This window comes from Rhea pennata, chromosome 17 (assembly GCF_028389875.1).
Source record: "Rhea pennata isolate bPtePen1 chromosome 17, bPtePen1.pri, whole genome shotgun sequence".
NCBI lineage: Eukaryota > Metazoa > Chordata > Aves > Rheiformes > Rheidae > Rhea > Rhea pennata.
Window position 1 is genome coordinate 7627480 of NC_084679.1, and position 21403 is coordinate 7648882.

General features: G+C 41.8%; 1 protein-coding gene across 1 annotated transcript in view; it reads right to left on the reverse strand.

Moving 5' to 3' along the window:
• Positions 1–18186, reverse strand: part of GALNT9 (polypeptide N-acetylgalactosaminyltransferase 9) — a 152713-nt gene extending 134527 nt beyond the window's left edge. Inside the window, exon 1 of the mRNA XM_062590135.1 lies at positions 17946–18186. Within this exon, the coding sequence (XP_062446119.1) occupies positions 17946–18186 (241 nt within the window). The remainder of the gene's footprint in view (positions 1–17945) is intronic.
• Between the last annotated feature and the right edge of the window lie 3217 nt (positions 18187–21403).

Genomic DNA, 21403 nt, shown 5'->3' on the forward strand with positions numbered 1-21403 from the left:
CTCCTTATTTTCAGACCAGCTCCTTGGTAACAGTACCCTGTACATCCATCCTGCTCACAGCAGGTAGTTCATCAGGGCTAGGCTCCTTAGGAACAAAAATATTTTAAAATACAAGAAATCTAAAAAAATCAAAAAAACAAAAAAAAACCTATCTTACCTCAGATCCCATTAAGGCCTTGCACTCCTCTAGACTCTTCGATATCAACTCTAATCTAACCAAAAGCTGTGTCATATCTAATGTTGTCAAGCCTTCCAAATCACTTTCTTTCAGCCCAGATTTTTCTGCCACCCTTGTGGGGACTGTGTCCAAGACCGAGCAAGACTCTTCATACTCCCTACTCAAGCCTACCTGGTGAGCCCTCCATCAGGGCCAAACAAGCCCATCTCCTGTAGCATCCTTTCACAAACACCTTCCACATTATTTGCAGACATTGACTTGCCTCCCTGCTCACTTATCTAAACAGCCTGCTATTAAACTAACATAATGACAGACAGCTTTACCAGTAACAAAGATGCATACAACATTTGCCGTTTATGTGGCTGAAAAGCTCCCTGTTCTTCAACCCATTTTACACAATGAAGGATGATAGCATTCAATCCAGCTGCAGCAGCGACTGCAACTCAAAATCACACTGTGCTTGAAAGCAGGGTCCCGATTTTCCACAGCTGTGAAAGTAGTTGCTAAATTCATCTCTGGCAATGCAATTACAATGTAATACTCACAACTAGCTATGTATTCTAGCCACTATTTTCCGTTCCATGCACTGAGAATGACAGTCTGTGTCTTTCTTGACTGTAAGAGGATCAAATGATCTGAAATTGGTCCCAGTTGCATCAGAGCAGCATTGGGTCAGGTATTTCTCCTTAGACATGGTGGAAGAGCTCAGCTGCCCCAAGGATGTGACATTTTGAACACTTCCAACAGATCTCCTCAAGGGCCCGCTCCTGATCCTGTGAAAATCAGTTAATTTTGACATCGGTTTCAACAGGAGATGCAGGCAGCCTCAACTCCTCCATCTGCCTTTCACCATGACACTGCCTTGTAGACCCTTCACGGGTGGCATACTTTGCTTTTGCATCAATACATAGCAATATTGAAGGCTAGCTCCAAAGCACTCTCTCTTCCTTGCTGGACTGTTTATTTTACCTCTGTATGGAAGCTATATTTTTCTTGAACTGTGTTTGTGTGCCTCTTCCAGGTGCATCTTTGACATCTCTCAGGGAGTTTGGCTCAGAAATCTAGTTTGAGATAGAACTTAGATCTCTACTTTTCTCCCTTTTTTGGCTTTTATTTTCCTATCTCATGTCAAGAGCACCACAGCTGTGCCTTGCTTGTCAGTGCCACACTGTAGTGTCACCTCCCATCAAGCTCTTAATTCGCGTATGATTTAGTTTTCTACCAGTGGGATGGGTCAGTCCACAAACAAACATGGTATATATTAGTAACAGCAAAACTACAGCCCAGAATCCACGATCTAAACTAAAATGCTGGCAGACTAACTATTCATGGCAGTTTTGATGAAGAACAGATGAAGACACTTACTATGCAGAAGGTCCTCATTGATGATGCAGACTGGAAGTCCTGTTTCTAACAGATTTTTTGGAGGACGTGCCAGGACAAGAGGCCTGATGCCCCCTGTACTCGGACAGGATCGCACACAAAGGCAGGCAGGCTCAGACAACACTGCCTGGGTCACTTGGACACACACTTTGGGGTTTTCTCTAAATCCACTCCTCCTGCTGCCGAGTGCTAGTGTTAGTGAGAGCGCTCCTCAGAGCTTAGGCACGTAACGTTTCTCCCAGCCATCCCAGGCCTCGATGCTCCTTGCAGCCCACAGGTAGGCAAGGGACTGCAAGTAACACAGCACTGATGAACCAAGGCGGCAAATCTGCTGTTACCACAATTCCCAATCTGGAGAAAAGGGTGGAAAAAACATTGCCCATCATGTTAAAGAAAAAAAGAAAAAGCAACAGAAATTCAGGAAAACAAATCAAGTCAACGAATTCTGTTCCAGCCCCTGCAAACAACAACAAGCTGAGCCCTCTCAGTCCCTCCTGTCACCACTTATAATTTTATTTTCAAATGGTTTCCTTAACCTAGACTGAGGAAAAAAACAATATCCTTATACTTGGATTTGGAGTGCCTTGCTATTGCTTAACGAAACGTTGAGCCAGAGTTTATTTTTCTCTCTAAAGAGAAAAAGAATTCCCTCTTGAAATTCATGAAAAAACCTACCTAGAAACAAAAGGCACACTGTCCTACAGACAGCTTATAACATGTAATTAATCAGGGGTTTGTTATGGAAATAGAAGAAGAATTAGGTAACATTTTCTTGAGAAAGTAAATCAGAGAATGAGATAGTTTGGCAAGAAAAAGGAGAAACAAGGATAAATAGCAACTGTCAATGCATTCGAGAAAATAAAGACGTAATATTAGCAAAAACTATTGGCACAAAGTTCTATTTAAAAGCAGTAATAAAAGCATTGAGCACTTTGATTTCTGCCCTTTCTGGTTTATTGTTGATATAAAAATAAATTGACTCAGACTTCCAGGAGTGGAAAAGCTATGATCCACTGTTACAGGCACTTTAAAAAAACAGCATTGCTATAATACCTGATCCATTATTAACAAGATCGGCTTCACAGTGTGTTGGGATTTTGAAATACTGTGAACTACTCGCTTCAGACAAAGTGGGCTCTATTTGGCAAAGGAGCTACATCTATTAACCACACACTTCTTTGATCCACTTGCAGAGGGTTTTTCAAAGCCATCTCATATATATAGAATTCAGATCATATATAAAGGTAATAGCTGAGCATCAGAAACTCTGGATCAGTCTTTTCCAATTTATCTTGCCAGTACTGCTTACCTGGTTTACACCAAGGTAATGTAAGAAAAAAATCAAGTTCTCTGAGATTCATCTTTTTTTCTTCAAGCTTTCTCTTATTTTACCAAGAAATTCCACAAAAGAATGAATGTTCCTACCCTCTCATGTGTCTGAGGTTTGTAGTTAAGGCTACATTATGAGATATTAAATTACACAGTAAAGAGAGAGGTGAAGGCAGTGATAGAAGGTGCCTTTATACGGGAGAAGATGATGCTTTGGTGAAGAGGCATGAAGGTATGAATCAGAACACTATATCTGAATTTCAGGACACTGAGATCTGAGCTTACAGTTTGGACTCATTCCTCCTCAAGGTTGCAGAGCAGACGTGCCATCTGATTCTGCATAAACTTCAGGGCACAGCCAGGCTTCCTCATAAGCAGAAGGAACTTTCCAGCAATAAATGGTCCCAGTGAAAGCCAGCATGGAGCCCCTGGGCTGTGAAAGTTGTTCGATAACATGAGCAGCTGGGCATGCTTTGCTCTGACTAACATTGAGCAGCACAGAAGCACTTTCTCTGATCCTTGCATGATTTAATTATTCAGTCACTACAGAAGGGCAATGAGACAAGCTGGTGGGACCCGACTCTGCCATTTTAGGAAGCTGCAAATAAAGGAGGCTGTCCTGCAGTACTGGTGTGGTCTCAGGGAAATGTCATGCTGCTGTAGTTGTTAACTCATGTAAAGACAAAAACAAGGAAAAACTGCTTTAGTTAGCATATCTCACCCATGAACAAAGCAAGCGGAGGAAACAGACTGAAGATCTGAGCTTGGTTCCCTTAAAAGCTAAGGATTTCACTTTCACATTTACGTTTAAATGACTGAAAGTCCCATTTGTCATTGATATGATTTTTAGCTTGGTTTCTTAAGGAAAAGCAGTTTGTGGGATCATGCTGTCTGTATTTGCCTGTCAGTCTGCTTCCCTCTCACAAACCCTCCCCTCACTTCCGCTCGTTACGCTTGGAGGCCAGTGTCTAATTTCAGCCAAAGCTTGGCAGACAGTCAGAGGTCTCCAAAAATTGCATTTCTGCAAGTGTCACAAAAGTTGACATCTGGGAAGACACTGGCATTAAAATGTTCCTACTGAGAGAAGAGGTTCAGTGAAACCTCAAATACAATAGAAACATCAGAGCTATCAGCAACCCCTGAGAATTCACCTCTAAGATATCGATTTGTAAGAAAGCAGACTTTCTGGCTACTGCTGCTCATGGAACTAAATACTTATTTTTAGAGTTAATTGTTGTAATTACTGGGCATCTAGGTTTGTAATGTTACTTACATCATTGATTACAATACCATTAGGACAGACTCTTCACAGACGAGCCTGGAGTCAGACCTTCTCAGCTAAATAGAGGACATGTATGGGAAGGGACAGGAGAAGCATGGAGAGGTGACCAGGCACTGCAGATAGGGAGCACAGCAAAGGCACACCTGGAAATGAAACCATGTCTCCTAAGCCCTAGTCTTGTATGTCATCAGCTTTAAATATTTTCCTAAAAACTAGCCCAGAAACTGTTCGTTTAGCTCCAGGTCTCTGTTTCCTGTGAGCTTACCTACACTCCTTGTCAGACGCTAAAGGCAATGACAAGAACCAGGTGAGGTGATAATGTGACCAGGTGAGCACGTTTTTATGTACTCCTTACAGAAATAATGAGGTATGTCTGTGACTTCATTTAAAAACACTTTCCCTGTACATGTACCATCTTAAGAAAATTCACATGAAAATGTCTAAGTCACTAAATTAGAGCTTCTCAGCTTAGGAAGCAAGAGAGACAGACTTAGAGGTGAGGCACTAAAATGCCAACAGGAGACACCTCTTTATAGAATTCTGCCTGCTTCTCCTGGCATTTATTAAGAAACTAATCTCTCCTCTGGTCATTTAATGGGAGGGTAGCTCTTCCCCTTCACTGTCTTTGAAAAGAATGTAAAACAAGGTATATTCCCAAAGCCCACATTTGGCAGCATATCAAACATATTTTTAAATGGAATTTGTCAGTTCAGGATATGTGAAGATTGTTTTTAAAATAATCAACATCTAGTGTTTACAGCCATGTGCTAACACTTATATCCAGCATAAAGAAGCCACATGCATGCAATATCACCCATCAAACAGATTAGAGGTATCTTCTCCCAGTTCAACAACAAAGACAGAAAATCACGTGATGCCTTTTTCTTTTTCTGAAATAAATTGCTTCCCAGGATATTCAATTTTGCTTTCTGGCAATAAAAAAACAACTGTGTACAAAGGACACCCCAGCATTCACAGTGCATCTTTTAATATCATCCAGTTGATGTCGATCCTGCACCAGCTGTCCTACCCTTTGGGCCTGATTTTGATCTTGCTCCTACTCCCACAAATAGACTATGATGCATTAAGAGAGAGCTTTCATCACTTAGAATTCTAGTCCAAAATGGTTATCAATAATCTACATTAACATGAATTATCAGTTTCTGTTGTGGACTTCACCAGAATAGTCTGCTGTACACCAGCCTGTAGAGGAGAACTCAACCTCTCCTTTGGGCTAGGGCAGTCCCAAGGTGACTCACACACAGACTCCAACTGTAGGTTTCCGTTCCATGCTTACTTCAACAACCATAAGCAATTTCAATAATAAGAATTTCACCAGTCTCGTTCTTCCACAGCCTCCACCATGTCTTTAAGACAGCAGTATTTGTTTTCCAACTCCTCATCAGTACGATGAAAGGCTGAGATATGTCTAAACACCAAACACTGTAACACATGCAGAAAAAAGAAAGAAAAGCTCAAGCTTTTTCTTCAAATAGAAAGTTTACTTTGTGAACTTTGTAATGCATGGCAGAAAGGGGGAGACAAAGAATCCACTTATTAGGCAGGGCAGGTTCAGAAAGAATCAAAGAACAAATTCTTAATTTCCTGAACCCATCCAAGAGAGCTCTCTGCAGTCTGGCTTGGGGTTTTACAGGCCTGAAATGAGAATATGGCTGTGACTGTGGGAACTGTATCAAGGTGACACTTTCAGAAAACAGAAAGTTTTACAGGTAACCCTATTGGACATTGGCTTTATGAAAACCACTTACGTTCTGGAAATAACCTTCTGTTCAAGGAAAATTCATTGAGCCAGATGGATCTGTTTCAGGAAGAGGATCGGACTGGCAGAGGTCTGAAATGAAAGATCATTGCTAATGCCAGTCTAAAGCTGGAGCAGCTGAGAGGACAGTGCTCTGGGCAGCGCCTGACATGTTCAGGAGGAGTTTCTCAGGCAATACATGTCAAATGAGTTTGCCAAATACTACATTAAATATTGTAGTATCAAAAGATGAGAAATTTCTAATGAATACCCTCAAATCTTTTCACTGCTCCCTACAATAACAGTACTAAAAAGCCAAAGACATTCTGCAGGCATTGAGAGTGAGTAGGTTTTTCTTTTAGATATAGAAGATCATTTAAAAGTGGAAGAAAAGATTGATCACCAATAAGAAATATCCAAGCAGGATCCAGTTCAGTTGCCAAGTCCCTGCAACTGTGTTTCAAGTCAGAAGCCTGAATTCACAGATCTAGGTTCAGGGAATCACCCACGTGACACACATTATAATGTAGAACTATAAAATAAATGTGGTTTCCCAGCCCCAAGTTAACACAGGCTAACACCTGAATCACTCAAGCAGCTCTTTTCCTAAGTTATATCCATTCATTGCTGTACGTGCTTCATGTGTCAGCCACCTCAACAGTTGGACAGCTTACTCTTCAGTTGCTCGAACATGACCGGCTCCCTCTTACCTTACACTCTTCTCACATCTGTTACATGGAGCCACCTGCAATCTATCATCGTGCCTTAGGATTAACAGCTCCGTGTGGCAAAGTCTGTTTTTCCTATTAGAGGTGTGAACAGTACCTAGTCCGTGCTCAGCACCTCTAATAGAGCGCCTGTAGTACAAACACCATCACGGGAATACGTAAACTGCATGTGCTAGCTGACATCAGCACAACGGGTATCCAAATCTTTACAATCAGCAGGTTTGTATCTGTGGTAAAGTAGTCACCAAAGGGACTGAAAATTGTGTAGTTATCAGTAGCCTCATTTTACACATGGCTAGATGACTAGAAATCTCCCTGACAAGGAATCTGTAAAGCAACTGCAAATTTTAATCCTGAGGAAGACTAACCTTTGGGTTATACAATGCTATTTCAATTGGAGATATTTTTAGTCTTATCACTGTCTTCAGTTCAGCATGCACGGGAAAGAATACCACCAATCGTTCCTACTATACAAAGCTTGCTTGAAAATGAGTTAATATAACAAAAATACATTTTTATTTACAAAAGCTTCACATCCTAGAGGCATCGGAGAGCTGCAGAAAAAATAAATTCAATTTCAAAAAGGGCAGCGAAGTCCCACTGCTGAGTAAAATACAAAACCAGCATAAAGAATCCAAACGAAAAACAACCAATTAACCCCATCACCCCACCAAAAATGCCACAGGGACAAAATGAGCAGCAAACTTCTCCAGCTCTGCAGAAGAGAGCTTTCAGCTCTCATGGTGGACACCTTCCAGGAAAAATGAGCTCCTGTGCAACAAAGCCCCTCTTCCTGTGGGGATGGTACAGCACCGCCTTGGGCAGGATGCTGATCTGAGCTGTGGGAAACAGATGCTGTGTGTGACCTTGCACATGCTGCATTTTTTGCTGTAGCCCAAAGTGCTGGAAGGCAGTGAGCACTGTGAGGTGAACTCCTACGTGCCAGCCTCCGGGGCGAGAGTTGAAGGCTTTCACCAAGGACCTGCCACCCCTCTCCAGGGAGAGCCAACCCCTTGCCTGAGCCTCTGGAGGCAGTTCTTCAGAGCTAATCAAGCAGAGGACGCTGAAAAGGTGGCAGCCAAAAAAACATTCCTTGTTTTGAAGTCTGCAAATACCTACCTCCTTAAGACCCATAGCTTTAGAGGATGCAGAAAGAATTTTATTCTTCACTGAAGAAAAGTTCCTCCTTTTATTTTTATTTTTTATACAATAGATGAGTGGTTAAAGCATTCAGCTAGGATACACCTCACCTATACACACAAGCACTCCTAAAATACTCACTGAATCAAGTCTTTTCAGGGGAAAGTCTAGTTTTGGATCCCAGTTAGATACAGTGCAAGTGAGGCATTAGTTTGCCCATCACGTCAAACTGACACACATGATCACAGGCAGAAGCAGATCTCTAAAGTTAAAGTGAAAGGCTTTCTGCAACACAGACCTGAACTGAGGGACAGGGGACCTGTGTCCACAGGATCATATGCACTACCTAAGGGAGCAGAGGTTGTGCTCTGGAGAACCCAACGGGCAGGATGCACGAAGAACATTTCAGTTTGCCCCACAGCAGGGACATAATACTGTGAAGTACTGTGGAAAAAGATAAATCAATCTGAAAACAAAGCTTGCTCTGATAGGCACAATAATGCTGCTAATTTGACCTCCTGGTCCTTGCGCTTCATTTTGCAAAATGCAAACTGGAATCAAACAGCACAAATACAGAAACAAGACCTGGCCAGAAACACAAAGCTCACTGGTTCCATATTAAAAAGGAAAATCACTCCAAAACCTTCAAGGAGGGAAAATCCCATTCTCAACCATAATAAAGTAGCACAGAGACTCAGCATGAATTCATCTTTATACTACATACATCATCATAACTAGCCAATATACTATTCGTTCTGTGGCAGAAGTAGCTTCATTTGGCAGGCTAACCATTGGAGTTACTATGCTGATAACTCCTGGCTGTGCTGATCCTGATCAGCAGCAGGGATGCATTTGGGCAACGGACTTCAACAACTCACTGCACAGGTGAGTTGGAGTGGAGGAGAATCTGGATCACTGATGCATGCATAAAAAGACCAGACAAATTCACTCAAGCCTATCTGAGCAAGATAGCTTGTACCCCATCCAAACAGTGCTGTCACTGCCCACACTAATCCCTGATGACAACAAAACTTGGGGCAGCAGGATCTATAGTTTGCTTAAAAAACAGTGGTGTGTTTGTACCTTACTTAGATCCCTGACTAATTACAACTACTGCCTGTATCACAGACATGCATTTTAACAGTTCTCCTCAGGAACAAAGATGAATAACACATTGGTAATCCCAAAGAGACCAGCTCTGCTCTTCCCGAGCCCGTGAAGCCGTGAATGTTTCACCATGGCAAAGAATATCCCTCACAGATATCGCTGCGTAGTCTAACGTAGCTCTCTGTGAATCTCCATAGGTAATACTCGGGTTTCATATTATCTGAATATTTGAAGGACTTCACATATGAGAGATGCCTGGCAGGATCCATTTCTTCCCCTGATCAGTTTTTTCTACAGTAACGCTTAGCTGGGAGAGTTCTTATGCTGCTTGTACCAGGCAGAGATTCAAGCGCGAGGCTCTAGCACACCTGAGTTGAACCATCCCATATAAAGTGTTTGTGACTCTTCTGTTAGTGAGCACTTACTGTCATGAGTACTCCAGTGAATATTTGATATTTGATCTATCATTTAACCAGGAGGTTAAGACTGAAGCAAAAGCACTGAAGAATCCTCAAATCCCAACCAGTCCTCTACACTTCAGGCATATTTCATCCACTGAGTTGGGTTATTTAGATGTGATTTCAACACCATGCTGTGAAATAGGTAACTCTCCTGCAGCCTTCTGGCACCAAGCACCTCTGCCTGACAGAACCACAGTAGCACTGTTTACAGAAGCTGTTTCAAAGACCTTTTCCTTGGTTTATTTTCTTTAATCATTGCTTGCTCTCCCAGGATGGCATGTAAATTACAGCTCAAGTATTAAAAGTATAAATCAGATCATGATGGCAAATGAAAGGGCTTTTACAGAACAGCTCTGTAGGAGTGGGTACAAAGCTTAAAATATTCAGAAGTCTATATTCTCGCCTTTTCTAAAAATGTTTTGCTCATTTTTTTTTAGACATCTTTTTCTGCTCCTAAGGAAACTAGTTGTCCACACTGCTCATAATGACAGAGTAGAATCAGGTCTATTCTATCTTTTACTATTTATCCTGCAGTTGCTCTTGTACTCACCTCCATAGCTGATAATTAAGGATATACTTTAATAATAATAGGCCTTTTTCCATTTGCTAGAGATTACTAGAACTGTTTTTTTTTTTCTTTTTTTTTTTTTTTTTTTTCCCTGAAGCGTTTCACTAAGAAGGATCCTCCTCACTAAGGCTACAAAACCATTCATGGTACGAAGTTCATCCTTCGCTTGACAGCAAAGATCCTTCACAACTAGTCATCCAAGTAAGATAAAAGGAGAGGCAAAAAGCCACATCTGCTTCACCAGACAACTTTGTAAGGCACAGAACACACACCAAGTAGCTTAGGTATGGCAAACAGCAAGCAGGTTCACTTTACTCTGAGGACATTCATTTCTTCCTCTTACCACACAGCCCAGTTGACCTGTCCGTAGTCATTAGAGTAGGCCCTCTCAATACACATTTCAGCAAGATGACAGGAGAGATGCTTTCTTTTTTTAAAAAAAGAAAGGAACATTAAGTATGCAGAAATGGAAAGGCCCAAGAAATATAGTAAGAGGGATAAGGAACTGCTGTGAAAGGCCTTCCAGAGGCTCTACCAGATTGTGCACAGAGCACTGCTGCACTGTTTTCTCATGCATTACAAAGAGTCCAGATTAGCTAAATCAGGTGAAATAGAAAGCTAGTAGAAAAAAACACAGAACAACAAGCCCATGTTCCCTCACAGTGGGAAGTGAATATCAAATAGAGGGAGGAGAAAACAGAACTCACCCTAAGATACCAGCTCCTTGGACATCTGGAGGTTTGGACAGCTTGCTTCATTTAGATCACTTAGTTCTAAAAGACATCACTTCAGCAAGCCAGTTGGTGAGGCTCAATTCAAAAAAAAAACTCAAAGAACTCAAAAAGAACTCTTTTCCCACAAATGGCAACTCTGTCCTTGATTCAGTTTTAGAGGACTTCTGGTTGATGCAACTGAAGGCCCTTTTTCTACTGCTTCAGAGTTCAAAAAACCAAAGTCATAGAAGAAACATGGATTATCTTTATCTTTGCTGCACTCTTGAAAGCTACTGATATGGGTATTGTGGGCAGAGAAGAGTACATAAAAATCATCAGCAAGGCAGCATTAACAAGATGAAGCCTATCAAGGTTTGAAGGGATCTGTTCCAGGTAAAGCTCCATATTGCTTCAGTTCTACTGGGGGGTGGGAGGGGGTCTGCAGCATAAGCACAATAAACCCTAGCAGATCAGACTGAGAAGTAAATTACAGAAACAAGAGTCTTACCTTCCCCCTAATACTACTACTATGCATTTAAACTCGAAGCAACTCCAACTAAATGAGGGGATCTGAGACAAGGTGCATCACACTGCTCCCTGATGGCTCCTTTCTTTTCTGCAAGTTGAGCAAATCTTGATCCAAGAGACAGCCTTGCTACAGGTTCATGCTGCTTCTGTCCTATAGGACTTGCTAGTAACCAGCTGCACTGTAGCGTGTCTCCAAAACTTTTTGGGAAACATCAGTATCAGAGAACATCTGAAAAGATAAAAAACTATAGGGCAGAAAGGCAACTTTCAGTCAGCCATGCTGTCTTCAAGAAGGGGGCTGCCTCCACCTACAAGGCTTTCATTTGCACACAGCCACTTCCATGGCACCATACCTATGGGTTTTAGGAAAGGCAGACACAAGTTATCAATGCACCCAATTAAGACTTTGTCGCTTTAGCTCTGTGCTCTCAGGAGAAGATGACTTTAGGTCAGTGGGAGGATCTCTATCTGTTTTTCATCCTCAGAAGCTAAGTTTTCTATTTCAGAAGACAGTTTTAATCAATAGGATTATAACAACGTTGGAAACTGCTCTGCTGCCATTGGCTTTCTTCTTTCCTGTTATCAGACCATCATAGATTCTTTTTCTTTTTCCCCCCTCTTCAGTTTATTAGTTTAAAATAAGTGATGGAAACCGCTAGCAAGTGCAACCCCACAAATAACAACAATAATAAAAAAGAATTCCAAATGTAGTGAGAAAGAGAGACTGAGTATCCATTAGTAAGGTTAGAGAGGAGCATTAATAAAAGAGAGATTTGTTAAACATGACTCATTTCTGTTCCTTCCTTTCATAAATCTTATTATTTCCTTGGAGAACAGCCATACATTGAGTGCCTGGAACTGCATTTTTAAATGATGCTGTTGGTTTATCTTCAACTCGCATTAATTTACTGAAAAATTAAACACACAAGAAACTCTAAACTCAAAACCAACCTACCCAACCACCCATCATCAAGACTTTAACTTTAAAGCCTTTTTTTTTTTAATCCTCAAAGCCTGTCTGTTGGTCACAGATGTGTACAGATCACAGTGCAGCTCTTCACTAAAGGAGGACTGCACCACATTTGCTTTTCCAGTTCTAACTTCTACAAAGAAATGGAAGAAACTGAACTGGGATATCTTAAAAAAGACAATAAAAACAACATCAGTCAAAGTTTCCACCTCTGTATACACTACATATAATCCTATATAGTACAAATGATTCAAGTTCTACGCAAATGGGTCAATGATAAAACTACTACACTTTTTTCTGTCAAAATAAGCTTTCTTACCAGCTACAAAAGCAAAAAGTAGAAACTTTGCATAGGAAATGGTTAGCAGTACATGCTAACACATGCTAGCACAGACAGAAACTTTAAAATTATGATGTGCTGCTGGAATGGAGATATATTTTCTCATATTGTCACTATTTTGAAGTGTTGAATGCATTTGCCCATTTTAAACAAGAATTTTACCTCCTCTTTCTACCGTATGTTTAGGCATTTTTTTCCTAATGTGATCGAAGAGAGGAAGACTGTATAGGATATTACATTATATTTTTATAGGGCCAATCCAAATATCCACTCATCATATCTTCTTCCTTCACTTTGGGAGAATAAAATCTTGGCCTTCCTGAAATCACTGATTATGATTTATGGCTGCTGTCAACTTTCATTGGGCGAAAACTTTGCCCCGTACTAGGCTTTATGTTTGGCTTCAAGCCCCCATCACCAGCAGCAGCTTTGAAAGCAATCTCCTGGGCTTCACTTCATGCCCAAAGAGTACAGGCGTAGAACTGGACTGCAGAAGTTGCAAATCAATGGACCTTTACCGCTGAAGTTCTTGCAAACACTAGAGCATTTTGCAGACCTAGCCCTTCCCTCAGCTACATAAATCAAGATTAATGTGACTAAAGCCAATGTCAAGCTGAGACCAGGCCTTTTGGACTTCATCACTTTGCAATATGGAAGGTCAGACCTGTAACAACATTTAGTTACCTCTGCGTGAGCAACTGATCCAGAACAAGTGAGAACACTTGCTCTGTGCCACGTGGCGAACAGAAAAACTTCAGTCTAACCTAAGGAAAAAAAATTTGGTTAATACTTTTCACTCCTGTTTTCACTTGGCCCCATCTCGCATCTCTTAAAAACTCAAAGTGAGACTACATGAAGAAGCCTCTTCAGAAGAAGCTTCATAGAAAATACATGGCAAGCAGCAGTCCCCACAAGTGAGTTGCTGCTTTTGGGGAATAATTACTTCCCAGTGTTGTCAGATGCATGTTAGCATCACACCATAATCAAATTAAATAGTTATAACATGAGAATCTGTATCTGGGTATGAAAAAGTGCAGTTTCATTGATGCAAGGCTGGCAGCCACACTTCATCTTCCCCCATGCACACATGGCTTTACCTCTTTTTCCTGTAAAGGAATTAGTCTTCAGCTAAAAGTTGCCAACTCTAAAAGCTTCTTTTTGACAAATCTGATGTGGACATTCGCATGATTCATTTTCAGCCTGTTCCCAACCCTTTTTCGATATGGAAATTGGGAACCATTTTCAACCAGCCCCTAGCCTATGAAGAATAAACTGTCCTTTTAAAAATAGTACTGTACCTTTTAAGTATGCAGATTGCCAGGCTGAATTTTAAATGCAATCACTTTGCTTCCAGTACACTCTAAAAATCAGGAGTCACAGTCTGCATGAATCAGTCCTTGCACCTAGGACCTGCTATTTCCATCATTTTAAACCTGTGTGCTGCAATTACATGAATTGTCCACTTTTTTCCCAGCCTTCTCCATGAAATGCATCTGCAGTATAAAACCCATTTAACAGAACAGAAATTGCTGTTGTATTTAATCTTCCCAAAAAGAACCAAATCAAATTATGATGCGTTAAAAAATGATAATCTGCCAAATTCAAGGGAATATTCCAAACTTATTCCTCCATGTCAGCAGTAGAACAGGTCAAAGAGGTCTAATGTAGAAGACATGGGTAGGAAGACATGATGTGAGCATACCTAATGAGAAGATGAAAACTCTCTTAATCTTTCCCCATTGAATGAAATCTAATTACATGCTGTATTGATTGTTGTGTATTACTGGAAAGAGACAGAGAAAAGGGGAAAAGGCAATTACAGTGAAATTGTAGTCTGACCCTTCAATTGCTTTTGGCATGAAAGGTTATGTTCTTAGTTGGGGCATCAAAAATTCTTTACTCTCTATGGTAAATCATTAGCAATAGACTTGGATACAAAACTGATTGGGGAAAAAAATCAGTTAGTTAGATCTTGTTGATTTTTTCCCTTTATTAAATAAAAAAGGGCAAAGGAACAAAATACCAAGGTATTTTGTTATGGCATATCATTATGTCATTTCATGAATTGCTACAAAGTCTACCATGTCTTACCTTCATGTTAAAGGATAATAAGAAATATTCACCAATAGTAAAACCATAGCAAAAATGAGAAAATATACAGATTGATAAACTAGATCTAGAATAACTCAGTTGTCCAAAATAAATGTTACATTTGAAATTCAAAACTGACGAATTACATAAGGGGCTTCACCAAGGAAATTCCACAGCCATGATTTTTCATTCCTTTCCCCTTGTACACTCCACCCACTTACTTCCACCAAAAAGAGCAGTAGCTGGGCATAAAGAAAACTTTCAAAAATATGATTTTTCTAAGTTAATCAAAAACCAAAGCACAAGCCAACTGAACGCTATTGTTTGGGTGCACGTCTGCCTGTCTCTGCACAGATTTGTGGCAATTGTCATTCACTTCATTCTAAAAATTCTTGTTTTTCCAGAGATAATTTCAAGGATCAGCTTTCTATTGGCTTTCACGTATGGTCTTCTGTGCTCTGCCCATATTTCTGCAAGCATTGTGTTCACGGTTTTTATTTGGTTTATTCAGACTGAGAAGTTAATGAGGTCTCCAGTGATCAGTTTTAGGTTGCCTCCTGATATACTTGCAACATTACTGCTTGTATTTATATTTCCTTACAGAAGGTGCATTTTAAGATAACATGTCTTTAATTGCATGAAAACCAATAGAGGTGACAGAAACAAAATTCTGCACAGTTGCAGCTGCAGGGCTGGTCTCTCACAGAAGCGTCTATTATGCTAGATCTTCATCAGAGTCCCTGGAAAATACAGGTGAGGTCTTTCTAGTTTAAGAATAATCCAAATAGAAGAGAAAAACAGATTAAAAGAACACGGAGGCTTTATAACCAACAATATAAGATACTTAACAGGTGGCTCTAAATTAGCTGATCCCAAACTAGAAAGAATCAAGAGCAGAAAATTAAAATACTGATCTGGACAGAAGTACTATAACAATAACATTCAGTTGGACTCAACCTTTTTCAGGTGCTTACAGGAGGTCTGAATGTGCAAGGATTTCACACCCTCTAAGAATAAAATCTGTCTACCAGTATCATTATCTTCCTCTAAAGGTGATTTTGACCCACCTTATTAAAAACTAATGTCCAAGAAGCCCTCAGATGGCTCTCTACCCTTATGATAAAACACTAGACAGGCTAACGTCTGAGAAACCTGCTGGACACGAGGATGAAACAGCAGCTCTGGATCTGGCCAGTGTTTACCTAACATCAGTCTCTCTGTTAGACACCATACAACATTGTCACAGCCAGGCTCCCTTGAATATAAATGCTGCCAGAGCAGCATTATGCCCATTAAGTAATGAGTCATGATATTAAAAAGGAATGCCATTGAGCTAAACCCAAACACAGATGCTTGATCCTGATTTCACTTACAGTGATGAAACTCCAGTCACTTCAGTGGGAGTCCTCCTAATTTTTTTAAGGATTTTTTTTTGGTTTTGTTGCCACAGGAGAAAAAAAAGAGAGAGAGAGAAACCATTTGATGGCAAAATAATTAATCTGTGTTAATGTACAACTGTGCAATAAAAAAAAATCAACTATGTCAGAGAGAAACTGAAGAAAAACAGAGAATTTAAATGGCTCAGCTTGAAAAAGTTTCTGTATTTCCCCGTTTAAGAACTTTCAAGAAGAAAAAACTGTCCACAGTGCTTATCATTACCCTTAGGAACAACATAGCATTTTAATTAAATGGTAAGGTTGCTGTGAATTTCCATATCCATAAAATCAGATTAAATAAGAAGAAGGAAAAAAAAATCCAAAACAGAGATGGTGGTTACAGAGAACTTCCTGTTTCATGATAAGCTACAGTCATTGTGTGCAATGGTGTCTGCCTCGTACGCTAAGCACTCCCGCTGATTTCTCCAGTGGATGCTATACTGAGATGGACTCAGAGCCAGTAAAATAATCCTGCCCAAAGCCTCACTTATAAACATTGTGAAGGACAAATCAATTTGAGTCAAAAAGATCCATTCAATTCAGCTGCAATAGACACAACATAGGGACTGAGCTATTTCGCTTTGGGCACTCTAGGGTTGCACAGAATTTGGGAGGAGGATTTCCCTCTTAAATCCTGCATTCTTCAAAATTTCTACAAAACATCATTAGGAAACACAGATGTAGACACTTTCCCTCTAATTCATGCATGGATATTTTTGTGACTATCACCCACAACTCCACACTCCTCTTCTCTGTTCCCCATTTATACACACGTGTGTGCATGTGATTGCATGTAAGGGGATGTCTATTCTATAATACTTGCCGGCACAGATTGCATATTACCAGAACGGTCTAAGCTGCTTAGATTAATACAGTCCTTCAGAAAGAAGTAATAGAGAATATACTTTATATGAACCCTCCTATTTGTCTGCATTTTGAGACTGCAGTAGCCTTTGTTAAATCAACATTACGAGTAAGAAGATTTTCACAGCCACCCCAGAAGCTCATTTGGTATACTTAAACATACTTACACAGGAAGTTTTATGTGGTGCTAGATGCTAAATGTTACATTTATATTATAACATCATGTAAAAGTTTACTTGTTCGACCTCTTCTTGTCCAAAGTTGATGTATTTAATCACATACTTAAGCCTCTGTTTTGCATTCAGAATTTTATGAATATATGCAAATATAACTACACTCATTTTGAAAAATTTGTATATGAAAGGTTAGTTGTCCTATAACAACTTTTATGGCTTAGCCTGTTCTAATTACCATAGCAGGAGCTCTCTACTCACTTACCAAGATTTTTCAAGGCTAGTAAAGTAGAACTGAAGGTAGTGATAAGAAAGTGGTGGTTGCTTCCCCTCCTCACTGAAGATAACACCAAATCTAAATGGCAAAGTCATTATAGAAACACATGGGTGCTGTATTTAACTAGACCATCAAAAATATATCGTGTAAGAACTGAGCAGAGCGCTTTTAAAGTAATTCTAAGACCAAGTATATGACTTCCAGCTATAAACTAACAATGCATCTGGTATATAAACACAGACGTACCCAGACACAGTTGATACATCCAGGCAAACTGTAAAAGCTAAGTACAGTGCACAGGAACATCAACCAATCCTTACGTCCTCCTCTTCAACTCTACAGTCTCCTTAACTTTGTCTCTACTCAGGAAGCCCTGACTTTGGACCGAGTTTGGGGTTAGGGGGGAGCCCCGAACTAGTCCTCCAGCAACATCCTGCAGCTACCAATTTTGCCTTTTCCTCTAGAGCAGGCACAGGGCGCACACACCCATGGCGTGCACTTTCCTCCACGGAGTGCGTGCACTCCGGATGCTCTTCCCCATCCCATGGCACTCGCTACAGGACAAGCAGCAGGACTGGTGCCGCGATGCACTCCTTCCTGCCCCCCAGCCCTCCATACCATTTAGCTGGTTGTACACCACTTCTTCCAGGTGGTCCAGGCGCTGCAGGATGGACTCCCTGTCCACCAGGCTGCCCACTTTGGCGCCCCGGCTCCTGGCCCGGCGGTCGGCGCTCCTGACGATCTGCACCAGCTCCTGCGAGCGGTCCTGGATCCTGCAGTACACGGAGAAGAGGATGATCCCCACGAAGACCAAGATGTTCACCGTCAACAAAGTTTTGATTTTCCGTGCCACCGCCATGGGAGCCGCCGCCGTGCTGGAGGGGGCACGTCAAGGCATGGTGGCGGGCGCGCGGGGAAGGGGCGCGCAGGGGCGCGGAGCGGAGCTGTCCTTCAGCACCGCGCCGCCGCCGCTCCCCGCCCGGCGGCCGCGCTGGCCCCGCGCCGGCAGCGCCCGGCCGCGCAGCGCGGCATCGGGGGCGGCGCGGGAGGGCGGCGGGCGCTGCCGGCGCCGCCGCCGCCGCCTCTCCTCCGCCCTCGCTCTCAGCCGCCCCAAACGCAGAGCGCCGGTGCGGAGTGACGTGCTCCGGGGGAGCTCATCTACATGCACACGGCAGAGCCGCCGCGCCGCGCCGCGCCGCGCCGCGCCGCCGGAGCCGCCCCTCCGCGCCCCGGCCTGCCGAGCGGCGGCTCCGCGAGCGACCCGCTGCGCTGCCCGCTCGCCGGCCCGCAGGGGCTGTTACTCGCTCCTTGCTGCCCCGGAGACAACGGGCCTGCCCCAGACCGGCGGCAGCGCAGGGTCCTCCTCCCCCGGCACAAGCCCTGGAAGGACACCCTGGCCACCTCCCGGATAAAAACGGGCTGAACCCAACTCACAGGAGGAGAGCTACTCAGCTCGGGGGGCTTCCCAGCAGCCTCAAGCACAACACTGGCCAGTGATCCCACGCCTGGCACTGACATGACTGGGAGCACTTCCGCACACGAGTTTTTGCAGAGCATGTAGAGGTGGAGAAAAGCAGCCTAGGTCCTTACTGGCAAACATATATCCAGCAACTGCTGAAAGAGCTAACGAGCTCTAAGCTATTCACCTATGGACACTAAGGCCTTTCTGCTCACAGCTTCTGCATTCATACTTAAGGTGGCCTGTCTTTGCATACCATCTCATTTTAGATAGCTGCATGCCACAATATAATCCTGGATGTGGAATTTTTGCCCCTTTGCCTCTCCTCCTTCTTGATTCTCAGGAGCTGCAGAGCTCAAAACTCCGCAAAAATCAGAGCCTCCCTGAGTTTATTCTACCCTGGAAAGGCCTACACAGGGTTACCTGGGGATTCATTCCCTGCTGCTGTCCTGCCTCTGACCTGCCTGTTTAGCCTCTGTAAGGCCCCTGAGGCTGCAGTTTGGGCTTCTGCCTTGGAGAAATTCTGCCCTTGTCCTTTGGGGATCACCTGCAAACCCTGAGCACTGTGTGGATCAGCACAGCAGCACAATTCTGGATTAAAATTTCATCATAATCTAATCTTATCTCTGGCAAGAGAGGCCACAGGTTGCTGTAGCTTCATCTCTTGCACAGAGATACTTCTCTAGACATCTGCCTAAGATCTGGTTACTTTCAGCAGTAGTTTACTCTTGAATACACTAAATTGTCAAGTAATGCATAAATGTAAGGTCAGATCTTTCATTGAAACAGCAGTAAAACTCTCAGCTATTTCTGTAGAAGCAGCCTTGAACCTGCAATTTTGCCGTGTTTTGAATGTTTCAGTAGTAGTCTTATTGCAAGTTTGTCATAGCATTACATTTTCCTAGAAAATATCAATTTGTTTTAAGAAAACGTATTGAACTAATACTCAAATATAGCATATTAGATGTCTCCATAGCATTTAATATATTATAGCAACACCTGCTGGCCTTGATACGGTTAAGAGCCTGTTAGATCAGAATTTCCACTGTAAACTCAAGTTTACAAGCCGGCTGCAGGAATTCAGTTTGGATTCCAACCCACCCACATGCAATTTATCCCAAGAGTTTAAAAAGCACCTTTGACTATTACAGAGAGGTTACCGAGGTTTGATGATTTTTTCATATCAGCTCAGCTTTAAATGGGTTCTTTTAATGACATCATTTCATTCATGATGTGATTTAGGTGAAACAGTTGTTTGCTTTTGCTAAGTAAATGTTCTTAAACAGTCAGCTTAAAATAGTCTAAAGTGCATACAGGAGAATATGCTTACACTGCTGCAACTTTACCTCCCTAGCTCCATTCAAATAATAGGTAGCTCTTAAACATCACTGCTCATTAGAAGATCTCAAAGCAATTTACAAAAGACATACTATGGGAGCTCACTAAAGGATGGCAGTAGAATTTCAGGAGAACTTTCAAGGTCAGAAAATGTATTTCCGTTTTGCATCAGAACAAAATCAAAAAGCTTTGAATTATTTCCACAAGAATAGGATTGAGTTGAAACAACTACATCCTGCTCAAAAGGGTAAGGCTCCAATTTTAATTCTCTCAGATAAGCCTGTATTGCCAGAAGAAAACTTGACTAAAATCAATACATGCAACATTTGGATTCCAATGAATATACTTTGTTGAAAAAATACCAACCAGCTCTGATTGCTGACCTGCTCTACAAATGGGGAACACACAAGACTTTGTTTACTTGTCCCAAATCAACTGAACCAGTTAGAGGCAATGCCAAGACCCCATCTCAGATCCATTCCTCTGTCACTCTTTCTCTCCATTAGGCTGTTTCTCTCTCTCTCTCACTGATTTTCACTCCTACTAGTCTCCATAGGGCTCATGTTTTCACTCACATGATCCAAGATGGACAGGAAACTGCTAGAAAGAAAACACAAAGATACTATATGTTCAAATTCTACAGTTGATTATACTCTTGACATCTCTCTACTCTCACTGTGCTCAGCCAGATGAAGAACAGCTGGCTGAAGATGAAGATGATGTTAAGTAGCCAGAGGTAAAAAAAACTTCAAAAAAACTAGTCAGTGCTCTAAAACAGCCATCTGTCAGAGGTGTCTCTCCTAATGAAGTAAAAATGGCTTGTTGCCTTGGGGTACTTCAAGGCTGCTACTGCATTCTCAAATAGTTAACACTGCAACAACAACAACAACAACATAAAAAAACAGCTTTGCTTTTGTTTGGGGCTCTTCTGGAAACTGTAGTTGGTCCTGCACAGTGCTGACCTTGCAAAAGTTATCTTTGCTGCTGTTGACTTGCGTATTGGGCACAAAGTTTTTAACATAAAATAAGATTTCAGTTATTTCTGCATTTACAGTCCTGCCCTCTTAGCTACTCAGGTCAGAGACAATACATTTCACTTGTAACAACACAGTCTAAAAGATTTTGAATTTAACCTTCGTTAAAGCATTGATCTTACAGCCACATAGTTATCTGCAAAGTTTTTCACAGAACCAGTCATGACAAAAGACCTCAAGTCTACCTGAACCTAAGTCATCTGAAGCTAGAGATGACCTTAACCTCAGCTAGCACAAAGAACTAG